The sequence below is a fragment of the Apodemus sylvaticus genome, chromosome 21, assembly GCF_947179515.1.
Source record: "Apodemus sylvaticus chromosome 21, mApoSyl1.1, whole genome shotgun sequence".
Taxonomy (NCBI): Eukaryota; Metazoa; Chordata; class Mammalia; order Rodentia; family Muridae; genus Apodemus; species Apodemus sylvaticus.
The window spans coordinates 7,161,677-7,178,176 of record NC_067492.1 but is presented as its reverse complement, the minus strand read 5'-3'; the positions used below and the strand labels follow the sequence as shown (position 1 = coordinate 7,178,176).

General features: G+C 58.8%; 1 protein-coding gene across 1 annotated transcript; it reads left to right on the top strand.

Annotated features, from left to right (window-relative positions):
• The first annotated feature begins 3,859 nt into the window (after nucleotides 1–3,859).
• Nucleotides 3,860–15,729, top strand: Znf469 (zinc finger protein 469). Its single transcript, XM_052167116.1, has one exon. It carries the CDS (start codon nucleotides 3,896–3,898, stop codon nucleotides 15,272–15,274), a length of 11,379 nt encoding a protein of 3,792 aa, XP_052023076.1. The 5' UTR covers nucleotides 3,860–3,895; the 3' UTR covers nucleotides 15,275–15,729.
• The last annotated feature ends 771 nt before the right edge of the window (nucleotides 15,730–16,500 follow it).

Below are 16,500 nucleotides of genomic sequence, written 5' to 3'. Positions count from 1 at the left end.
GCATTGCAAGCACAGCCTCCCCTGGACACGGGCGGAGGGGCAGCCAAGAGGGGCAGCCGACTGGCCCAGCCTGGAGAGGAAAGGAATGGCCGCCTCTCCCGGGAGGCTGGTGCCAGCTGGGGATCTGAGGTTTGGATCTCTCCTCTAGTTCAAAGGGGCCCTGGCGGGTGAAACCCACACCAGTGCAACAGCCCTGAGAGGCTCTGCCAAGAGCCCGGGCAGGGAGAGCCCCGCTCATGCGGCCTGTGGCCCTTGCACCTGCACAGGGAACCAGGGGCTGGTGGTCTGGCTCTAGAGTGCTGACGGCAGAACAGGGTACAAAGACCAAGGACAGAGCAGACCGAGCACCCGAAGGCCGAGCTGGAGAACCTGGGAGCAGCCAGGGTGGAAAGGGTCAGAATCCAGGTGCTGAGACAGAGACTCCAGGCTTTGTTGGGTGTTAGACAAGGACACACACGGTCTGCATTTACATCACTGCTTGACAGTGTCGCCACCGTGTCATCTTGGACAAGTCCCAGGCCTCTCTCAGCCTTTAATTCCACTATCTAGAGCTGTTTGTTGCCCGTCTTTCCCATGAATCAAGCACACACCTCATGCCAGCATGGCACAGCATCTGGTGAAGATGCACTAGTGGATGGAGGATGGATGGATGGATGGACGGACAGACGGATGGACGGGTAGATGAGATGATGGATGGATGGATGGATGGATGGATGGATGGATAGATAAATGGATGGGTTGATGGATGGACAGACGGATGGATGGATGGATCGATGGATGGATGGACAGACAGATGGACAGATGGATGGATGAATGAATGGGTAGATAGATGGACAGATGGGTGGATGGATGGGTGGGTGGACGGACGGACGGATGGATGGACAGATGGACGGATGGACAGACAGATGGATGGACAGATAGATGAGATGATGGATGGATGGATAGATAAATGGATGGGTTGATGGACGGACAGTCGGATGGATAGATAAATGAATGGGTGGATGGATGGACAGATGGATAGATGGGTGGATGGATGGGTGGATATATTCATGAGTGGGTGTAGGATAGATAATGGATTGTAGATGCATGGATGATGCATGGATGATGGATGGATGGATGGATGGATGGACGGACGGATGGAGGGACGGATGGACAGATGTGTGGATGATGAGTGGGTAGGTGGGTGGGTGGATGGAAGGATGACAGTAGGTGGATACATGATAGGTGACAGATGTGAGTTGTGAGTAGAGTCTCTGCGGTCCCCTGCCAGCCTCCACTTCTTCCAGCCTCTGCTCCCCAGCTCAGAAAGAAGGCCTCAGCCAAGCCTCTAGCGTCTGCAGCTGTGGAGAGTCATGTGTCCCTCCTGGGCTCGTACCACAGAGCAGCCATCAGTTCAGCAACAGCAGCCTGAGATACGTCCTTAGGCCCTGGTCATTTCTAGGGTCATCAGTGTGGATGTGGCTGGTGTCCCACAAGGTTGCAACCCAGTGTTCTTGGTGGCGGCAGTCTCATTGGAGGCTCAGCTGCGGCCAGGCCCACTACCTAGGTAGTTCCTCACACGGCGCCTCACCACATTTTCTCTCCAGACGGTCACTCTATGTCTCAAGTGTGCAGTCGGAGAGCTGACGTGTGACCTGGGCTGGACCCAGTACCCTCATTGCCACCAGGATCTGTCCCTTAGGACGTTGTCATGTTCAGGCAGCAGGGATGAGGTCAAAGGGCACTTACCTCTTACATTCTTTTTAAACGTTTACGTATTTAGCTTGTTTATTTGGAGAGGAGAGCATGCCACAACGCACACATGAAGGTCAGAGGGCAACTTTTGCAGATGCTAGTTCCACCATGTGGGTCCCGGGCATGGTGGGAAGGGCTCTTACTCCCTGAGTCATCTTGGCAGCCCCTGTCTGTACTTAAAACCACACAGACAGCATCTCTCCAAATTGGGAGTCCCACAAGCTGCCCCTTCGGGTCCCCATGGCCATGTGCAGGGCTCTAGACCTGGTGTCAGCCATGCGGTGGGTACAGGTGAGTATAACTGACAGGGATCTTTGTGTAGGGTCCTATGGAGCGAGCTTAAAGCAGGACTCGCGCGCGCATGCGCACTGGCGGCAAGCAAGGCACAGCGCAAAATGTCAAGCAGAGCGTTACGCAGAAGAGTGCATGGAGGGTGGGGGTGGGGGGAACGCGGCTTTGGAGGCCTGCTCTTTGGCTCTGATGGGCAGTTTGAAACCTTGGCACTGGGCAGACTGGAAGCCTCAGGCCTGACAGGTCCTGGGCGGCACAGGAACTGGAGCGAGCAGCTTGCTCCGCCCACTGGCTGGCATTTACTCTCTCCGTCTCAGGACACACTGAGGAAAAGCAGTTAGCTCCCGTGGGATCCTCTGGAGGAGACAGAGCACCCCAGATTCTAACCCATTGTCCTCTCTCTTCCTCACCCCTCCCTCCCACCCCCCTGCAGACAAGAAGACCCTGTTCCTTCAGGCGGTTGTTCAGAAGAAGCCCACTGAGGGGCCCCAGACCCCCAGGTATGTGCTAAGTACAGCTATATGGAGAGCCACCACTGACTGGAGAAAGTGCCTTGTCCCCCAGGCACTCTCCACCTCAGCACAACAGCTCCTCCTCAGACAATAATTTGGGGTGTCAGCTGGCTCCCCCAGGGTGTCTGGAGCTAGCAGGCAGTTTGAAACTACAGCTCTGAGCAGGCTAGATGTGGTGTCACCTAGGGTCCCAGGATCAGGCAGACTTTCAGCTCTGACAGCTCCCGGAGCATGTAGTGTAGCATGTAATGGCATGTAGTGTAGCATGTAGTGGCTATGGCACAGCTGTGGTAGATCGGCCTTCACTGCCCACCCATCCACCAACGGAGCTCAGTTCTGCCCTAGGATGCCTTCCTAAAGCCAAGAGATTCACTAGGAACCCTAAGTCTTCCTCAACCCTCAGTGAGAGCCCCTATCCTTAGGTGGTAGTGTCACCCATCGGACAGAGGCTGTGTGAGAGACCCCGGAATTTCTGGACCCAGTGTGACATGGCTGAGTTCTGCAGAAGATTAGGAGGTGCCCCTCTTGAGGGCCCACTCCCTTCACTAGCAGTGAGGCTTTAGGAAAGTTGCCTGGGTTCCTTGCCCATCATCGGAGGTGACAGAAGCAATTCTGACTCTCTGTGTCACTGGCAGGACATTGAGCAGTGGTATTACGGCCATCAAACATGCCCAGGGCAGTGAGGGCCAGGAGGAGACCCTCCTCCACGTGGGTAGACTGGAGAGGAGCCTATGTGTGACTGAGGATGAAGTCCCATATTGTGACTCTGTCACCTCTCCATCCCTCCAGCCCCCACAACCAAGTTTACCCTGTTCTCTGGGCTTTTGTGGTTGCTATCCAGTGTGAGGGGTATGCTGCCCACTGCTGGTGGACACTGGAACTGCATCTACCCTGCCCTTTCATTCCCCCGCAGGTAGCTATTGGGACTTCTCTTCAGAGGCAAGTTGCCTTCTCTGATATCCAGACTTCTCTCCCTTTCCCATTTTCTCATTCCATGTTGCTCTATACCACCCTAGCATTCCTGGCCCCGTTGGTCAGGGATCCTGATGTCCAAGCCACTCAGCCTCTCTTCTGAGATGGGGTCTTCTATGACAGCCACACAGGGATTGCTGCTCCTGGTCAGGTCACAGCCTCCACAGGAGAGTACAAAGTCCAGCATAGGACCCCTGACACTCCCACAGGAGATCCAGTCACCATGGTGCTGAAACTCCTTTGTGTCTTTTCCTTTCAGGCTCCACACAGGACCATGAGCACAGGCTTCCGTGAGCCCCGCCAAGGGGTGAGGAGGGCCACGCAGCCCATTGCCTGGGCGCCTCCTCCAACCACTACATCCTCCTAGCACCCGGGACGGCGGGGTCATGCCAGGAGAGCAGCCCCCAACTTTGCCCAGAGACTTACAGCCCTGCCAAATTGCCAGGAGTCTAGGGCGCCCCTCTCAGCACCCCCTCAAGGACCACAGCTCCGCCAGCAGGACCACCCAGGGCATGAGAGATGAAGGCAGCAAGGCCCAAGGTTCCCCAGAAGCCCAACTGAGTCAGGCCAAAGAGGTGGAGCGGGAGGACCCGCTCCTGAGATCGCAAGCCCCGGCAGGACAGAGCTACGCACAAGCTTACTCATGGCTGGCCGGCAGGATGGAGAGCAGTCACCCACAGCTCCACAGCTTAAGTACTTCAAGGATCAGATGCATCCTGGGTGAGGTGCCCAAGGATCTGCATCGTGAAGCACCCCAGCTGTCAGACACCAAGGTTCCTCAAGGCCAAAAGACCAGAGCCCGCCACAGGCCCAGCATCTCAAGGGGCAAGGCCCTCCCCTCCCCAGAAGAGAAGAGCTCCCAAAGGTGCTTTCAGGAGGCCCCTTCCAGCTTTACCTCCACCAACTGTACCTCACCGAGTGCCACCCCCGGGCCCTTACCCCGGAGGGCCCCGCAGAGCAGTGGCACCAGCCCCCGTAGGCTTGCTTCTGGCACTAGCCTCCAGGCCATTGGGACCAACCCCTGGTCTCCTGCTGCTGAAAACAGCTTCCCAGGTGCTAATTTTGGGGTCTCCTCTGCAGAGCCAGAGCCCTTCCCCGAAGGCGGCAGGCCTAGCAGCCCCCAGGGGCTCTCTGTCCCGTACCCCTTCCCCGTAGAAACAATCCAACATGAGCGGGCAACAGGGAATGTGTTATTTACCTTCCACCAGCCCCTGGCAGCGTGGTCTGAGGAGGCCGTGGGTTCAAACCCTGCCTACCCATCCCTGCCTTGCAACCCAGGCCAGTCAGGGTCAGCCAGCGCTCCCAGGGATCTTGGAGGCGCCCTCTCACCACCTGCCTCTGCTCGATTCCTCCCAAGCCCCTTCCACGATAGTCTGCACAAAGGCCTGACCAAAGGCCTTCCTGAAGGGCCCTCTCCCACTCGTGATGGACTGGGGAGCCCCAGAGGCCTCCCAAATCCACCACCCCAGAGGCACTTTCCAGGGCAGGGGTATGGAGCTAATGCAGTGGGTGCCAGCCCAGCATCTCTGGATACAGAGCTGCCCACCCCTGGGCCACCACCCACTCATCTGCCCCAGCTGTGGGATACAACAGCTGCTCCTTATCCCACGCCTACCCTGGGCCCTGCAGCTGCTGCCAGGACTGCCTTCTTTGAAAGCCAGCAGCTCTGCCTTCCCCAGAGTCCCCCCCTGCCCTGGTCCCCGGTGCTTACGACCCCTGGGCCGAATTCCCACCAAATGGGGGTACTGAGCCGACTGAAATTCCCTAGGGGGTCTTCTGAGTGGCAGGGGGACAGCCAGGGAACCCTGGGTGCTTTGAATATAATCGCCAGGTCTGGAGAGACAGTATCCACTCTCAGGAGCAGCCCAGGTCAGCCAAGCGGTTCCCCCAGGCTGCTAGCCTATGGTGGGATGCAGGACCCTGGGACGACGCAGCCCCTGTTCTTTGGAGGAACCCAACCCCAAGTGTCACCCCAAGGGCCCCTCAACCTGCCCCCACCTAGAGTGGTGGGGGCCTCGCCCAGTGACTCTCCTCTTCCCTCACCTGCCACCAACACAGCCAGCAGCACCTGCTCGTCCCTGTCACCGGCATCCAGCAGCCCAGCCAACCCCAGCTCTGACGACAGCCAGCAACCTGGAGCCCTCAGGTCCTCAGCCTTCTTCCTGCCGCCCACCCACTCCCAAGAGACAAGCAGCACCTTCCCTTCCCCAGAGCCCACATACACCCTCCCCACACGCTATCAATCCGAGACGGCCAAAGCCTTCCCTCCCCCCACAGAGGGGTCAGGAGCTGAGGATGCCTTCAAGGGCCTGGAGGGAGGAGCCCCATTCTCCCACAAGAGCCCCTCACTGGGCAGAGATGGCCTGAAGGGCTTTCCTCCAGAGCCACCGCCACCACCGCCACCACCGCCACCACCGCCACCACCGTACTCTGCCCAGCACTTCTCCCTGAGCAGCGCTAGCCTGGACCAGCTCGATGTCCTGCTGACCTGCAGACAGTGTGACCGAAACTATAGCAGCCTTGCAGCCTTCCTGGAACACAGGCCTCTCTGCAGCCTGCTGCTCGCCAAGACCAAGGGTGGCTCTCTGCAGCCCCCAGGGCTCCCCACGCCCACCGCCACCTCGAAGGCACCCGCCGAGGCACACTCAGCCTTGCTTGAACACAACCAGGCTGTCCCCTTCCTGCTAACCAGAGATGATCAGGGAGACAGCAAAGATGACTCGCTGAGGACAAGCTTCCTTCCCGGGCTGGCTGTCACCTCCTTCCCACTCACCACCTCGGACCTCGATATGGAGGACGACGCAAAGCTCGACAGACTCATCACCGAGGCTCTGAATGGCATGGAGTACCAATCAGACAACCCCGAGATAGACAGCAGCTTCATTGATGTCTTTGCTGATGAGGAGCCTTCAGGCTCCAGGGCACCCAGTGCTGGGCATCCCCCCCAGTCCCAGATGGGAGCAGCTTCCAAGAATGGTGCCCAGCCCCAGCTCCCATCCAAAGCTGCTATGCCAGAACCCCAAGCCCCCTGCCCTGGAGACAGGAGCCGCCCAGCCCGAAACAGGCCCAAAACCCGCTCCCTGGGCCTTGCGCCTGCAGAGGCAGATGCGACCACGCTGGTCAGGCAGCAGAGGAGGGGGAAGCAGTTCAAGCTGTTCCGGAAAGAGGCAGGTGTGACCAAGGGTCCTAACAATCAGGCCAGAGCCATCTGCCTGCGGCCAAGGAGAAAGGGTCGCAGTGCTGAGGGGCCCCAGCGCCAGGCTTGCAAAAGTCGGGTCCGCAGGGGCCACGCTCGTGTGGATCACGGCCTTTCCAGAGCCACCTCCAAAGAGACCAGGAGCTCCAAGCACCTGCAGCTGCCCTCTGGGAAGGACTCCAGGAAAAGGAGGGGGCGGGGCGGCTCCTGGAGCAAGGAACTCATTCACAAGATAGTGCGGCAGAAAAACAGGTGCCACCGGCAGCAGGCGCCGCAGAGCCAGGCCGCCCATGCACCCGCGCTGCCTGTGAGACCACCCAGTGCCCAGGAGGGCAGGCTCGCGGGGCAAGGCTGTGCCTCTGAATCAGAGGAGGAGGCTGGTGTGCATCAGCGGGATTTGGGGGGTCCCGCCCAAGGCTGTTCCTCCCACAGCCGCCAACGGTGGCGCCGGGGCAAAAAGAGGAAGAAGGAAGATTTGACCCAGAACCCAAGAAAGGTCATGAGGCAGGAGGCTGGCGAGAACAGGGCCTCTCCCACTCTGAGGACACAAAGCCTGTTGCCGAACTTGGAGGCTGGAGACGTCCCTGTGGAGAGAGGACCCGAGCATGGTGGTCATCCCATAGTAGCCCTAAAACATGTTCCCCAGCTCCTCACCACCACCAAGACCCACGAGGAAAACCATGCAGCCCTGGACTTCCCCCCGGAGGGCCAGGAGTCTGAAGTTGCTGCTGTGATACACCCTGGTACCACAGAGCTCAGAGAGAAGACCAGCTCTCCAGCTAACTGTGGTGGGGCGAGTCCCCGATCTGCTGCTCCGGTGCCAGCACAGGCTGGCAGTCCTAGGCCATCAGGGAGCCACCCTGAAACACTATCAGGACACAGCATGCCAGTACCAGATCCGGGCACTTCTGGACACATGAAGACCCCTACTTTGCATACCAGAGAGGACTCTGCCTCCCAGCCTGGAAGTTGCCTGGTACCCATCGATAAGGTGGCAGAGGCTTTCTACACTGAATCCAGCATCCCGGTTTGCAAGAACTCGAGTCCTGGTTGTGACCCTGACCACTGTGACGGGCACTCTATAGAGTGTCCTGCTGCCAAAAGAGGACCCCTGCCTAACAACGACACCTCCTGTGAATTGTTCCTTGGGTCCAAGGACCTAGCTAACTGTTTGCCTGACGACTTGTACACTAAGCCTTTAGCTATGGACCCATTGCCTGCCCGAAGCTGCTACCTTAGCCAGGACAGTATGGAGACCCTTGAGTCAACACCACTGAAGAGTCCGCCCTACCCAGCTGAAACAGACCCAGGCAAGGTGCATTCGCCACTGACTTTGGAGTCCACATCCCTGTTTGTGGCACTGCCTGAGGATGGATTTGACCCACCACTCTATGACAGCTTGTCTGCAAACAGGGTCACCCAGGTACCACTGGCAGGTCCTGAGAAACCTCTGGCAGATCCTCTGTTTCCGCCATTCTTGCTGCTGGAGGAGGTTTCTCCGGTGCTGCCTGGCTCCTTTCCTGGCCTCTCCCAGGGAAAGACATTCAGCAAGAAGCGTCTCTCGGAGCAGACAGGGCCTCCCAGCCCTCCCGCTGTGCCTGAAAAGGGAGGCGAATGTAGCCTTACACTTACAAGCAATCTGTGTGAGGACGAACTGGAGATCAAAAGATTGGTAACGGAATTAGAAAGCCAACTGCAGGGGAAGGGGAGCACACAGGGGGCCTTGGGAGAGCCAGGAGAAGCTATGCAGAGAGGCAAGATGGACACAAGCCCAAAGCAGGCCTCCCTTCTATCCACAAATCAGGCCATCTCACCCCAGAAGGAGCCAGCAGATGACCTTACAGGTCTTGAGGGATCAAGTTCACAGCAGGAAGGGGGGACCCTTAGGACCCCCCAGAAACAGTGGTCCTACCCAGCCTCCTACCACGCAGAAAAAGCAGCACCTCCCCCTGGTGCCAAGGAGCACCCAGGTTCCGGGACTCCCCTCAGCCCCGAAGGATTCACACTCAGTTTTCAGAGAGCCCAGGAGGCCATCATCTCCAGTGCAGACAGTCAGATCCCCCTAAGTGACCCCGTGCCTGACTCCGACAAGCTACAGGCGCCCTCGCTACATGCTGAGAGCGCAGCCAAGCACAACCCGAAGTGTGGGCTTTTGTTCTCTGAAGATAACGAGACTTCTGGGGCACAGAACGAGGGTGCGCCACTGCTGCTTTGTGGCAAACACACAAGAGGACATTCTCTGGACCTGTCCTGTGAGGCCCAGGAGCCCTGTCCAAGTCCCCCTGCGCTGGAAGGATTCAACAGCCCCAATGCCCACCTGGCCCTAGAACCCAACTTGATACTTAAGAGTGATGAAAATGTCACCTCCCTTCCAAGTGCCAGTGTCAGCCATGACTCTAAGGGACACCTTGAGGACCAAGCGGGTAGTTCTATAGGAGCTAGGCTTAACAAGCCTGTTGCCAATGATCTCGGCTTTAAGGGTGAGTCTGTATGTGCAGGGACCTCTCCGCTATCCACCCTTCAAAGCGGTGGTAGGGCCTGGTCTCACCCCGTGCCAGAGCCTCCCTGGAGGCCCAGTGCCTGCGTTGGACAGAGGCTCCAGGAACCAGCCTGCTGTTCCTCTCCTCTGCTTCAGGTCCTGGATGCTACAGCCAAGAGTGCAGATGATGCCCAGGGTCTTCAGCCTGGGGACCCCTCAGTGACAGGAGAGGCCATTGTGGAAGAGGGTTCCTCAAGGGCTGTAAAAATGTCAGCTCTTCCTGCAGACATCCGAAAGCAGCTGAGGTCCAAGGCAGATGGACGTCTGGGCTCACCCGGTCAACCCAAAAAGAGCAAGGGCCTGACTCAGGCCAACAGAGTCCGGCCGAAAGGCCAGAGGAGCCTGCGGAACCCAGACGCACTCACCAAGGTCAGTGCCCATTTGGAAGCTAGGCCGGCCAGGGGCAGAAGGCCACGCCAGGGGAACCTTAGGAGACAAGCACTGTCCTCCACAAGCCCCACCTGCCCAGATGGCACATCCTTGATTGCAATCCAGAAACCGTTCACTCTCCAGAAGGAACCTGCAGAGAGAAGCCCAGAGAAAGCAGCCAGCCCACAGACATTGTTTAGCCAGGAGAATCCCGCTCCCTCCCATAGCGGCCTGGCCACAGGTGTCATCTCTACCATGCCCCAAGCCACGCCTACTCCCAGTGACCTTGATCAGATACCCCAGGAAGACCCCGGGGCCAGAGTCAAGCCTATTAGGACACCAGCACCTTCCTCCCACAGAGACCTTCCCAGCCCCGATGATCAGCCAACCTGTCCTGTCTTGGCACCTCTGGGTGCCAGTCATGGCCAAGCCACCAAAGATGCTAAACTGCCAGCATCCCCTACACTATTGGTGACAAACTACTGTGGCCCTGAAGAGCCTTCATCCCACCACTCTCTGCTGGGGACCAGCAGTCCCGAGGACACTCCCGGGGCCCCGCCTGGCTCCATCCATTTCTTGGTCCCTGTATCACTAGAGAGGAACAGCCCCAAAGGCATCACAGTAAGAACATTAGCAGATCCTGGAAAAGAAGAGCTGAAGATATCTCTTGCCCATTCCTCTGCTCTTCCCCCGGGGAATCCCAGCTCTCCCAAAATGACCATCAAAGCTGCCCCTCTGACCTGCATTCCCTCCAAAGATGACCTAGACTCAAGTGAGACACTTGAGATGCCAGACCCCCACTGCATGGGAGTCCCAGCCCTCAGCAGCCCAGAAAGGACATACTCCAAGGATTCTTTCTTAGGGTCCCAGAGCAGCACACCTGGCCACGGGGAAGGCCACAGCATCATAGCTGTGCCCACAGACCTTGCCACACTGGAGACCTCAGGACCAGACTCTCAAATCTGCCAAGAAGATGAGGTAGAAGCCAGCAGCAAGGAACAGGACAACCCAGGAACACCTGGGACAAGACACCACCATGTGACAAATGTAGCCAGAGTCATGCCCACAGAGCTCCACTTGGCCCTCGAAACTCCTCTGAGCAGCACATCCAGTGACTTCAGGTCTGAGTCTCCTCAGTCCCATATTGGTATCTCTCATCACCCTCCCCAGAAGGGCTCCTCCGATCCCCAACACCATAAACGGAGGCCCCGTGGCTTGAACAAAAATCCGGAGCCCGCAGAGCAGGCCCCAGCTGAGCCGCCCGTGACATGCCAGCTCTGCCTAGCCTCCTTCTGCTCCAAAGCAGGCTTAAGCCGGCACAAAGCCAGGAAGCACCGGCCACAAAGGGAATCTAGGTCCCCGCTGAGCCCCATGGTTACGCCAGCTTGCCAGCCTCCAGATCCCGTGACCGAAGCATGCCAGACTCCTGAGAAGAAAAGCCGCAAGGTGCCTGGGAAGGGGAGACTGAGGCACCCGGGCCCGGGCGCTGGCCACACTCCAGGACCACCTCACCTCCAGGCCTCCACGACATTGGAGGACATCATGGGGCCTGAGATATTGAAAACGACTAGTGAGAAATCTGAGGGAGCTGGGGCACTGGACACCCCCCTCGACCAGCACCCACCAACCCCAGACCTCACTGAACAAGGAGAAAGTGCCAAGGTTCCCGCCTCAAAACCAAGAAGACCAGACAGGTGGCGGCGAGCAGAGCAGCTCCATCCTGGCCAGACAGAAGTGAGCGGCCGGAGGCAAGGTGGAGAGCCTGCCAACTCCCCCAGCCACCCAGAGAGGAGACACAACAGGAAAGGGGGGAAACTGAGAGGGAGGAGGCGGAAGCAAGGTCCTGGAGGTGCTACCCATGTGACGTCAGACAGGCATCTCTCAGACCCATCGGCCGCCAATGGCCATCCTCTCAGCCCCCTGAGCCTCTCGCCTGAGGAAAGATGCAAGGCAGCTGCCAGGCCACCCCCTCCAGCCTCCACAGGAGGACCCAGAGCACCGGAGGATGCTGAAGACATTGGCCCAAGGACCCTGTGTACAGAGGAGGTGCCAGCACATAAGGCCTCCCAAGAGCGTCAAGTCTGTCCAGGGACGATGGAGAAGCAGCATCTGGTGGAACAGGAGGCAACCTGGTCACAGTGGTTCTGGGGACCTGAAGAGGCCAGGGCATCGACCATTAGTGGAGAACCCCCACAGGCAACTGAGAGCCAGCCTGCAGAGCACTGCACAGGAGTCAAAGGCAGGTCTGACAGAACCCCTGGGAAAGGGACGCCTGACTTACCTGACAGGACACACAGCCTTGAAGTGGACAGCGCCATCAGCAGCTGCCCCCAGAGACCTATCAAAGACCCGGAAACCCAGAATGCGGTCCACGGGCCCGAGGGCAGTACGCCTGATGCCCCCAGCCCAGAGCAAAGGGAACCCCCAGACTGGGTTGATGATGAGGTGTCCTTCTCTCAGCTCTTCCCCCTGGGTGGCCGCCTCACTCAGAAGAACCTACGTGTCTATGGGAAGCGCTACAAAAGGCCAAAGTGCCCATCCCCGAAGGAGCCCACCACTGAGGTGATAAACAGTGTCTCACACAGCTCCACGCGCCTGCCCACAGATCTCAGTGACTCAGGCTCTCTCTGCCTGTCCCGTGAGGGAGAGGACCTGTGGGATGATGAAGTCATGAGTTTGCCTGAGTCCCTCCTCCTCGATGGGCTCCTAAGCAATAAGACACCTGGCTTTGACCTGTGGACCCCCAGCCCCAGCCGGTGGGGCCTGGAATCCCACGGGGAAGCCAGCCGCACAGAGGAGGGGGAGTCCTCCTGCTTCCTGGAGAACCAAGAAGAATGGTCAGGGCCCATCCCCCAGCTGCACATGGTCCCAGCAGCCTGGCGCGACCTGGAACCCTGTAGCCCAGCCTGTGAGACAGCCTCTTCTGTTGGAGACGGGAGCCCTGAACCCCCCAACCTGGAAAGGGAACATGACAGCAGCCCTCCGGGAAATGCCAGCCTGCCCCCACTTTACGTTAAAGACTTTGAGGTGCTCAGCACCCAGCTGGAGATTCAAGACCTGTGCTTCCTAGGACCCTGCGATGACCTTACTGAGCTCCCTAACCCAGGTGCCCTAGACTTCCAGGCCACAGCAACAGAGTCACAGGACTCTCCAAACAAAAGGATGGAGGGGGCTGCCAGGGCCAGGCGAGCCAAAGGCAGAGACCTGCGGGTGAAGGGCAGGAAGGCCTCCTACAAGTGCAGGGTGTGCTTCCAGCGTTTCCACAGCCTGGGCCAGCTGGACCTGCATAAGCTGTCGCACAGCCCCTCGCCGCCCCCCACCTGCTACATGTGCGTGGAGCGCAGATTCGGCTCCCGGGAGCTTCTGCGGGAGCACCTGTGGGAGAAGCACGTGCAGGGCAGAGCAGGGCCCTGGGCCTGTGGCATGTGCCTGAAGGAGGTGGCCGATGTCTGGATGTACAACCAGCACCTTCGGGAGCACGCGGCCCGCTTTGCCCGAAACGGACAGGCGCGGCGAGCCTTGGAAGACCTGCCTAGGTGCTTGGAAAGGGAAAGCACCCTCACACACTTCCTGAACACCATTGTGGAGCGAGCATCCAAACCCCAGAGGACCAAGCGCTCAATTGACAAGGCCAGTGGGGAACCATCGGAGCAAGAAGGAGATGCTGGAAAGAAAACCCCAAGGAGGGTGAAAGGCAAGGCCCGTGCCCCCGTGACCCCCAGCGGAGAAGGCACAGAGCGAGGCAGCCAGTCCCTTCCGACCACCTGCTCTGACTCTGCCAAGACACCCCCCACTCTGTCCCCAGACCCTTGGTCCCACGGCGAGTCCCCACTCCAAGCTGTACCAGTGCACGAGGACTGCAAGGACCCCTCCCGGGACTGCCACCACTGTGGGAAGCAGTTCCCCAAGCCCTTCAAGCTGCAGCGCCACCTGGCGGTGCACAGCCCACAGCGCGTCTACCTGTGTCCCCAGTGCCCACAGGTCTACCCTGAGCACTGGGAGCTGAAGGTGCACCTGGGCCTGATCCACGGGGTGACAGAAGAGAAGGAGCTGCCCCACGTGCCTCTCTACACCTGTGAGCTCTGCGCCAATGTCATGCACGTCATCAGGAGGTCCTTTGTCTGCAGCTCCTGCAACTACACCTTTGCAAAGAAGGAGCAGTTTGACAGACACATGGACAAGCACCTGAGGAGTGGCCAGCAGCCCTTCACACTCCGAAGTGTTAAGCGGCCAGGGCTTCCTAGGAGGACCACCTATGTCTCCCGGGATGTGCTTCCCAGCAAGCAGCACAGGCTGATGGCGCCCTCCAGCCCTCCTGTGCTCAGCACAGACACAATCCCATCCGCAGGCAGCCCAACGCCAAGCGAGGTGTCCCTTCCTGCACTGCCCCTGGTCTGTTCAGAGACAGCTCCTAGCCTCAGCCTGGACCAGCCCAGTCCTCAAGAGAGACCTGTGGACCAGGCAGGCCGCTCTCCGCAGGGGAACAAGCCATTGAGTGGCCAAGATCTTCCACCTCCGTCTCTGTCTCCTTTCTCAGCTGCCTCTGCTGAAGGTACAGGCAGCTGCAAGCCGGACAGAGCCCTGGAGAAACCAGAACGCGAGGCTTCCTTGGGAAGCCTTGAGCCGTGTACGTGGCAGACTCTGGTAAGGGAAAAGAGGACCCTTCACCTGGTCTCAGGAAAACACAGGAACCCAGGCACCCGGGACAAGTGTGCCCCTGGATGTTCCCCAGGAGACCCCTCTGAGCTCCAGGAGAGACTGGTAACCACAAACCACATGGCACCTGAGGGAAGAATAGAGGGTCCCTCCCAGAAGGGCAATGCCACCAAACCAGGAGCCTGTTCAAGTACCTCTAAACCCAAACCAGCAGAACCCACCAAGAAAGCACTGAAGCTACCCGCACCACCCCGAAAACCTCTAGGCATGGGGGTCCCGGCCGGAGAGCTGGTCTTGAGTCCTGATGACAGGGTAAAGCCCAACGCTTCTAAAGGTAAACTGAGTCAGAGCAGTGGGGGACTCCAGCCCGGTACTCAGACAGGGGGTGGCAGCCAGCCCCAGCCAACCAGTGGGCAGCTCCAGAGTGAGATGGCCTCCACCCCCACTGAGCCCGGCTGCCCTAGCTGGGCGAGCTCCACCCCTGACCAGCCCCCACCTCGAGCCCACACCAAGGGTGGAGTCAGGGGACCTGGAGAAGCTGTTCATCAGAGGGCCCAAGTGCACTCAAGTCCCAGGGAGACAAGAGAAAGCCATGAAAAACAGAGGAAGGGCCAGGCCCTGGCACCGGGCAGACACGGCAGCGTGGGAAACACCGGGAAAGCACCCTCAGCCCCTGAGAAGTCATCCAGGGCCCCCCGAAAGCAAGCAACCCCCAGCAGAGTGCCCCCTGTCAAGCCAAGACCCGGTGGCCAGAGCAGCAGGGCAAGGCCACAGCCATCGGGACAGCAGAAAGGGGGCCCGGGCCCCACTTCAGAAAAGGGCTCTTACCCCCAGGCAAGAGCCCTGCCCAGGCCCTACAAGAGGGTCAGAGCTGTCCGTGGCGCTGTGCCTATGGAGCCCCGAGACCGGCGGACTGCAGAAGCCCAGAGCGACCTCCTCAGCCAGCTGTTCGGGCAGAAGCTGGCCAGCTTCAAAATCCCTCTAAAGAAAGACAGTTCCCAGTGAGAGACCCACAAGAGAGGGTGCGTGGGTGCCCAGCCGATGGGCTTCGGTCCGGCCTCCAGTGTTGGAGACAGCTCACTCGGAGACGCCTTGTCTGTTTCTCTGACCTGAGTTCCCACAAGTTCTCCAACAGATTCGAGACCTGAGAGCAAGCGTGCTGCTGAGAACTGGGCTCTTCCTGGAAGGCGGGGAAGGACCGGCTGCCACCTTCCGCCCTGAGCTGGTGCACCTGCCTCCCTAGTGCGGAGTACTTGAAGTAAGCAGGTCACGTCCCGCCACCACCGTGACGCCCTGTGCTGTAAAGCTTGCATTTGAGGGTCTGCACAGGGTCCCCTCTCTCCTCGCAGGGAAGCACACAGTGGTCACTGCCTTTTCTGCTTCCATGGTCAAGATTCCAAAGTGTCCTTAGACGTCACATGGGAGAGGACCGTGCTGTCTGCTTGGGCCATTTCTGAGCCACCTGGTCTTTGAGAGCGTGACAGAACCACCCTCCCCAATCCCCAATCACAAAGTCACGCTGGCCTCCAGCTGCACTGCTGATGTCTCCAGTCCCCGCCCCCGCCCCCGCCCCCACCCCCACCCCCACCCCCACCCCCTGGAACTGGGTTCCTATAGGGAATGCAGAGAAGGCCCTCCCTGGCCAGTGCCCAGTAGACCCCTCAGCCCTGTGGCCCCTTCCTAGTGCCTTCCTTCCCCGTGGGGCTCCATCTCTAGGTCCCGGAAAGCCCGATCCGGACGCCCTGGTGCTACTTCCATGCTGTAATGTGAATACAGGTTCCTGGGCTTTTTTGAGCCACGGGATGATTAGCGTGGGGAGACCCAGCCAGAGAGGCTGCAGCACGGGACTCAAGAGAGCCTCATCCCCCGGTCTCCCCAGCTGAGCTCCAGCCCAGGGTCCCAGCAGTGAAGGGACCCTCCAGGCTGTGCTGTGGGTCTGGTGTGCGCCTGCCTGATAGAGCATTGTGTATCAAAGTGGGCAGAGAGAGAGGCCTCCCATTTCTCCTAGGAGTCTTAGAGATTCCTGGCTTATTTTGTTGTGTAGTTTGTTGGTTTTGGTTTTTTTTTTTTTTTTTTTTTTTTTTTGGGTTTTGGGATTTTGGTTTTTGGTTTTTGAGTTTTTTGTTTTGTTTGTTTGTTTTGTTTTTTGGTTTTGGTTTTTGTTTTTTTGGGGGGTTTTTTGTTTTTTTGTTTTAGCTTTGGTGCAATGTGAGTGTCAAAAGGTTTTATTT